Genomic DNA, 7034 nt, shown 5'->3' with positions numbered 1-7034 from the left:
CGGTAATCTTTTGTTTTTATTTTAGTTCCCTTAATGACTGCGACACAGTAGCGCCAATTGAGTATCAATATTGCAGGTCAGCGATGGAGATCTAATATGCGGTGACATAGTTAGCGTTTCTGTGGTGATACTCTTTGACAGCTCCATCATTATGTCTGAACTTTTTAAATCTGCTCTTGGATATTTTAGTAATAGTAATTCTGCGAGTCAAGATAATGAATTGGTGGGGCAAACGGTTGAAATAGGCAATGCCAAACTTCGGGTCAAAAAAGTCATCGCAGAAGGTTTTTATCATTTAGCACACCTTAATTTTTATTTTGACGTATAAAATTGATTTTTAAACTGTCAATCCAAAACCTATGGTCTTGGTAATATTTTTTTTTAGCTTAAGTGTGATTTTGTTCTCTTTGAATAATAAAATTCCACCCCCTTTAGGTGGGTTTGCCTTTGTTTTTGTTGTGCAAGAATTAGCGTCTGGTAAGGAGTATGCACTTAAGGTGAGTTCAATTTTGATGATTTTATACTGTGTAATTGTTTATTAACTACTTCTGATGTATATTATCGTGTCTTTGTTGTACTTTGTTAGAGGCTAATGGCAGCTGATGAGGAGACCAATAGGAACATCATTCAAGAGATAAATATACTGGTAATTAGTAATTATAGAAATTTATTGAAGCACCTGAATGAATCTTAAAATTCCACTTATGACTGAATTTTTACTTTTTCTAGAAAAAATTATCTGGACATCCAAATGTTATTCAGTTCATCGCTGCAACTCAAATTGATAAAACGAAATCATCGCATGGAATGACAGAGTACCAGGTGCTAACTGAACTTTGCGTAGGTGAGTTACCCATAAAATTTTAGGAGTTATATTTGCAGTCAGACTTTCATCGAAATTGCATTTATCTTAGTTGAATTGAATCTTGAGAACTATACTTACACCCCTTCACCTGAGGCATCTAAAGATAGATAACAATTTTTAAAAAATTTGTTTGTATTTAAAACTGTGAAGACATTCTATATATTCTAAATGACACACTATTATTAAAGGTTATCAGTTATATCATTTATTGTTATCAGCAGGCTAGCATGCCAACATTTGTTAATCATAAGAGTTATTTTTTTTCACAAAATGCCAAATTAGTTCATTTTCCATCTTCAGTTATTTCAGTATTAGTAAAGCCTTTTTCCATGTGGATAGTGCTTCTTTTTTGTTTCATTTAATTTTATTAAGAAACTTTATTTTACTGTTTTAGATGCAGTGCATAGTTTGTGTTTATCTTCTTTCAAAATTGATAAACCTTAGATATGTCTATGCCTCTCCCAATGTTGTTGATGCTTATGGAGGGAGCATGGTGGCCTAATTGGTGGGACTTACTTTAAAAGGTGGCCCAAGGAAATGTTCCCCTGACCTAAATATTTGGAATGCTAGTGCCTGTGACTCAATATTGAGTGAGCTCTTCCCTCATCCCTAATCTAACCTAACTAACCTTCAGTTGCAGCATTTTTGTGATTTTTGTGCCAGAATTATTGTTACTGTATTATCAGTCTTTGAAAATTGATGCATGTCATCATGTAACACAGTTGAAACTCGCTTGAACTTTGCAATGGAGTCACTATAGGGGATTATCAGGAATATCGGAAATTATTACATTTTATAAGTACTGGTTTCCGGGAAACATACATCCATGGATGTGTGTTATGTAGTGACATGATAACTCATCTACCATGGAGGTTGGCAAGGATGAGTGAAATCACTGCACTAAATCAAAAATTATGTTCTCAGGCACTGCGTCGTTCAGTTGCTTGGAGCCAAAGTTGCCCATTATGCAACTACTGTGTTGCATGGGTTTGTGATCATGCTCTGCAATCACTCCATTCATAAACTTGGAAACCAGATTTATGGGGGACCCAATTAATAACTGGAGCTCATCAATCATTTGAGAACCTGTAGTAATTCACATTTCCAAAATAATGACTTGGAATTCTCATAACTCTTGAGAATGAGATACAGAAGCCCCAAGGCTATGAAAGCAGAACCTTGTAATATGTTGATTGCTGATATTAGATTATTGTGGCATCACTTCTTCCATCGCTTTGCTAGGACAGATAGGGACAGATTCAAGAACCATTGCAAACAGGAGAGAAATGACCACTGTTCAATCTTTGGGACTTAAGTTGAACCATGATAAAGGTTAAGAAAATTCTTTTTCCATATCCCATACCTACACTTTATACAGCTAAGGTCTATTGTGAAGTCACTTTGGAATGTATTAAGTGAATTTTTGTTTTTGATAGAAGTGATATCATGAGCTAGCAGAGTTTATTTTTGCCAGTAGCAGTTCAAGGTATGGAGTTCCAATTCCCCCAAGATGTTTTCGTAAGTGTTCCAAAGTGCCCCCAAAATTAATCATCCCCTTAAAAATTCCCTCCTGATATTATTTTTGCTTAAATATTGTGGTAAGTATAGGATTATTCTTGAATTTGTATCACAGGAAAATTTCTCTCCATTATTTCCAATTTTCTGATTATAATAATAATAATAATATGTTTTATTTGCCCAAAAGACCAAGGTACATTTGCACAGGTATAAGGCACGTCCATCAAAAAAATAAGTGACTTCACAAGCATAAAATCAGTGTACATATATATCACATATAATAATCACTCATTACAAAGAAAGGAAAAAAAATCACATTGTATAACATTCCATCAAGCCCTTAACTCATGTAAATATTCCTCGAAAGAGTAATATGAATATGAAAGAAGGAACCTTTTTAATTTATTTTAAAAGCATTACATTTTTTAGTATTTTTTACATCAGCAGGGAGTTTATTATAAAGTCGTACCCCCATTCCCTTGGGCCCAGTTTGTTTAAGTTTGTCCTTGTAGTAGTGTAATGTATGTCATGCTTGCATCTCGTGTGATGGGAGTGATGGTCACTATTAAGGGGAAAGCTTATGATATTAGATTTGATGTACAGCACAGTAATCATTATATAAATGCAAGGCAGTGGCAGAAGGCCTAGCTCCTTGAATAAGGGTCTGCATGAGTATCTGGTTGGTTTCTGGGCTATGATTCTAACAGCCTTTTTTTGAAGTCTGAAAATGCGTAATGAGTTGATATGAGAGGAGCCCCAAAAAATTATACTGTGTAAGATATGGGAATAAAACTCCCCATAGTACAGAGTAAGGAGTGTATTCCTTCTTACTCAACTACTGAGTTGTCTCTGTAAGTAACATGTGGAACTTAGTGTATGGCTCAAGAGATCAGTATGTTGGGTCCAGGAAAGATTTTATATTATGATGATGAGTTACATCAGATTTATTTATGATGATGTGTGTGATATCTGGTAGATTTATCGAGTATGAGTGACTTAGATTTAAAAATTGATTGAAAAATAACTTTTTGGTGAAAAAATTATAGCCCGGTATTATTCCATTCATATAATACCATTCGTATAAGTCATTATTCCAAGGTGGGAGTGTAGGTATGTATAGCATTTCATATCTTGGCGGAGGGATGAAATTTCTGCCTTAACTGTAGCATTACCTTTTCTGCAGAACATAATGGTAGTTCTCTCAGGTCTCTACCCGCTTATGGTTCCCTCCTCTAGTTTTGTTTGTTTGAAATTCCCAAGGTCATGGCTATGATGGCTCTTATTATAATGTTTCGTTTAGCCACTTATTTACTTTCACATTTATATAAATTTGTCTATATAATTTCATAGATGTAGCATGGAAAATTCAGAGCATGCATTAAACTTGCAAAAAATCACATTGTTTTCATAAAAATGGCAAATTTACAGCTTGGAAATTTTATTACTTCAGCCTTGAGACCATGGCATCATGTTTAGAATTTCATTTTGAATTTAGTGGACACCATGGAGCAGATGAATTGTTATTTTTAAAAGTAAAATCATTAAATTAATTAGGCCTTTGGTTAAAAATAACTCAGAAAAATCATTATTATGGTAAATTATAATTAACATTTGGCTTGTTAGAAGCCTCCTGCCAGCTTTATTTTTCATGTTTGCTGAAAATGGTATTGCAATATCCATTCTATCTGCTTTGTAAAATTGGAATCACAGATTTTTATATGAAAATTCATGTTTTCCTTAGAAATTTATTTTATTAATTATTGAAAGTGGAATGTATGGTGTGTATAGAACAAATTTGGGGTAGTGTATGTCTTTCTCCGTCATTTCAGCTTCTGTTGTTCATATTATTTAATTCCATTTAAGTCTCTTGGGGCAATTGAGACTAACTTTTGTGCAAGCAGTCTTGGTTATCTGTGAATATAACAACTAGCTTTTTTCAGCTGCTGCTTGTGGTCGAAAAAAAATCAAAATTTCTCTGAAGGTTTCTCTTCCCACTCATTTGGAGAATTTTTTTCTAATCAGAGGTTTTTATGTATAGAGCTGATACAGCAAAAGATATCATATGACAGCTTCTAACAGGAAAGGGTGGGGTGGGATCTTGCAAATCCTAGAGCCTATAGCTGAGCCAACTCACCACCTCATCCCCCTGCCAACTCTGGTGACATTGTCAAATCTAGCTGCATACCTTTCCCTTCCTTATGAGTTGCTGACCATATGCACGTTGGCCTAGACAATATATGTACCTTAATGTTATTTACGAAATGTCATGCTGGTCGTGTGTGCCATCCACCTCGTCCTTCAACTACTTTCCTTTGCTCTCACACCGTGGATTTTTTGTGTTATCAGTGATTTAAACTTTACCTACATAGATCTTTACAGAGGACTACCTGAAAACTGAATTGGTTATTCTGAAATGTAATGCCACTTTCTATGTATCTTAATCATGATTTCAGGTGGTAGCTTGGTAGATGTTCTCCGTGTACGAAATGGGCCCCTTACACCAGAAGAAATATGTCGAGTATTTTGGCAAGTATGCAAAGCGGTGCAGCATATGCACAATCAGACACCTCCAATTATACATCGTGATTTAAAGGTATGCTTTATATTTATACTTTTTCTGTTATTTACTTGTGACAGCTTTCCATTGTGTAAAAATGAAGTCATTGGTCATTTGCATTAGATAACTGACCCTTAAATCTACAGTTCTTGAGAAAGTAAATTATTGAATTATGTATCTTTTTATTGAAAAATTTTCACGTACCTGTAATCGATGTCTGTGTTCATCCTTTCCATATGGCGGAAGATTAATGTGTTACATGATGTGGAAATAGTGGTATGTGGTGAAGTAAATTAATCATGAGTAATGTTGGGAAGTAAATAATGATAATCTATAGGCATACTAAGTTGGTTTTATCCTTCAGTGAATTCAGACTGAATATGCATCAGATTTTAATTACATTTATGTTCTTCACTCTGCCCAGCTTGGTACCTTTTTTGCACACTTTTTGTTAACTTGCTTCGTCTTGCTTAGAGTTATTGAATTATTTTACACTTTTTACTAATCCCAAAACTTCATATCACCTCCTACACAGTTTTGATGGTTATTGAGGAGAAAATTGATTATAAAGTTCAGATTTTAAAAATGGATTTGGCACTGAAAAACTGCATTTGTATAGATGCAAAGGATGATACAGTTGATTCCAGTTAATGGGTCCATCAGTTATTTGGTACAGCCGCTTAATTGGGGCAAATCATGAAAAACAGAAACCAATAGAAGAATATCCTAGAGTTTCCTTCGCTTAACTGGGACAGCATGTCCTATTGGGCCATGAATCTGCAACATTGACTCGCGACAAAATTAAAATTTTTTTGTGTCAGAATACAGTTTTTAAATATTCTCCTCCTTTAATTTAGTCTTATTTTTCACAAGATTACCTATTCTTACATTATTCTTAAAGTTCTTGGTGTTATACTAATCTTTAGACGATTTGGATTCCATTGCCCGGCCATGAGACTTCATACAACTTGGTGTTGCTTTTAAGTGGAGAGGACTCCTGTGGCAGTAGTTGAGCTATAGATGATACATAGTGGTGAGGGTTTATGAGTGGGTATGAGCCAATTTCTAGGGATAACTGGCCGATGCCAAGCAGATGGGAGACTGGTCGAGATGAACAGTGTAGCTTACTGAGATCTTTTTGTGTGCAACATGTTGCACAAAATTAAACTGACTCATGTGGTCTATACCCTCTCCTCCTTTCAACTATTCAACTAAGCAATTGCCATTGGAAGATGTTGTAAGTGCAGAGGAGTGGAAGTAGAACAAATTGCCCAGGTTGATCCAGAATTTTTGTGCTGATGACATTTACAACACCGATGAAACGGAAATGATTACCCAGCAACACCAAATTGCTCTCTTCTTTACAGTTATGTAGGTTCCAAAAAAGCGATGAATCGCATCACTGTTTTGTGTTGTACTAATGTTTTGGGAACAGAGAAAAAAAAACTTCTGGTTATTGAAAAAAAGTACTAAGCCTCAATGCTTTAAAGGGTTAAGAATAAGCAGTTTACTAGTGGAGTACCTCGCCAATGGCAATGCTTGGATGACTGCAGGCCTCTTTGTGCAATGGTTGATCAGTTAGGATAAGGAATATGCAGGAAAATCAAGAAAGGTCCTTCTTGTATTTGATAGTTTTACGATGCATCCTAATTACTCAAGTGAGTTAAAAAATTTCTCTGAGAATAGAAATTTCTGCCTCCAAACACAACATCCATTGTGCAACCAATGGATATGGGGATTATTAAAAATTTGAAAGCACTTTACCATGGGAAATTAGTAGATTATATTCTGGAATGCATAGAAGATAATCTTCTGACATCGACATCCACCACCAGCAAAGCAAGTTCAAAGGTGAACATTCTGGATGCGATAATGCTTCTGGTTGGAAGCTGGTGTGATGTCACCTGCTAAGCAATTCAAAATTATTGTTTTCATTGAGGTTTCAGACATTCCAATTCAGTTTTCAACATTCCATGAGAACCTGGAAGTGAATTCAACTCGAAACTGCACCAAGTAAGAAGCCATGAAGATTTCAATAATATCGAATGCAAAATGAACTTCAACGGCACCAATGAAAACTGTGAAGATGATATT

The 7034-nt window shown here is 35.1% G+C and overlaps 1 protein-coding gene across 4 annotated transcripts in view; it reads left to right on the top strand.

Moving 5' to 3' along the window:
- Nucleotides 1-54: 54 nt before the first annotated feature.
- LOC124158991 (cyclin-G-associated kinase) overlaps nt 55-7034 on the top strand; it is a 47576-nt gene continuing 40596 nt past the window's right edge. For all 4 annotated transcript variants that reach the window (XM_046534463.1, XM_046534471.1, XM_046534481.1 and 1 more), the window contains exons 1-5: nt 55-284; nt 436-497; nt 587-646; nt 730-844; nt 4837-4976. In XM_046534463.1, the coding sequence (XP_046390419.1) occupies nt 152-284; nt 436-497; nt 587-646; nt 730-844; nt 4837-4976 (510 nt within the window). In that variant the 5' untranslated portion in view covers nt 55-151. The remainder of the gene's footprint in view (nt 285-435; nt 498-586; nt 647-729; nt 845-4836; nt 4977-7034) is intronic.

The sequence above is a fragment of the Ischnura elegans genome, chromosome 1 (assembly GCF_921293095.1).
Source record: "Ischnura elegans chromosome 1, ioIscEleg1.1, whole genome shotgun sequence".
Taxonomy (NCBI): domain Eukaryota; kingdom Metazoa; phylum Arthropoda; class Insecta; order Odonata; family Coenagrionidae; genus Ischnura; species Ischnura elegans.
Note: the sequence above shows the minus strand (reverse complement) of the source record. Positions and strands in the feature narration are given on the sequence as shown.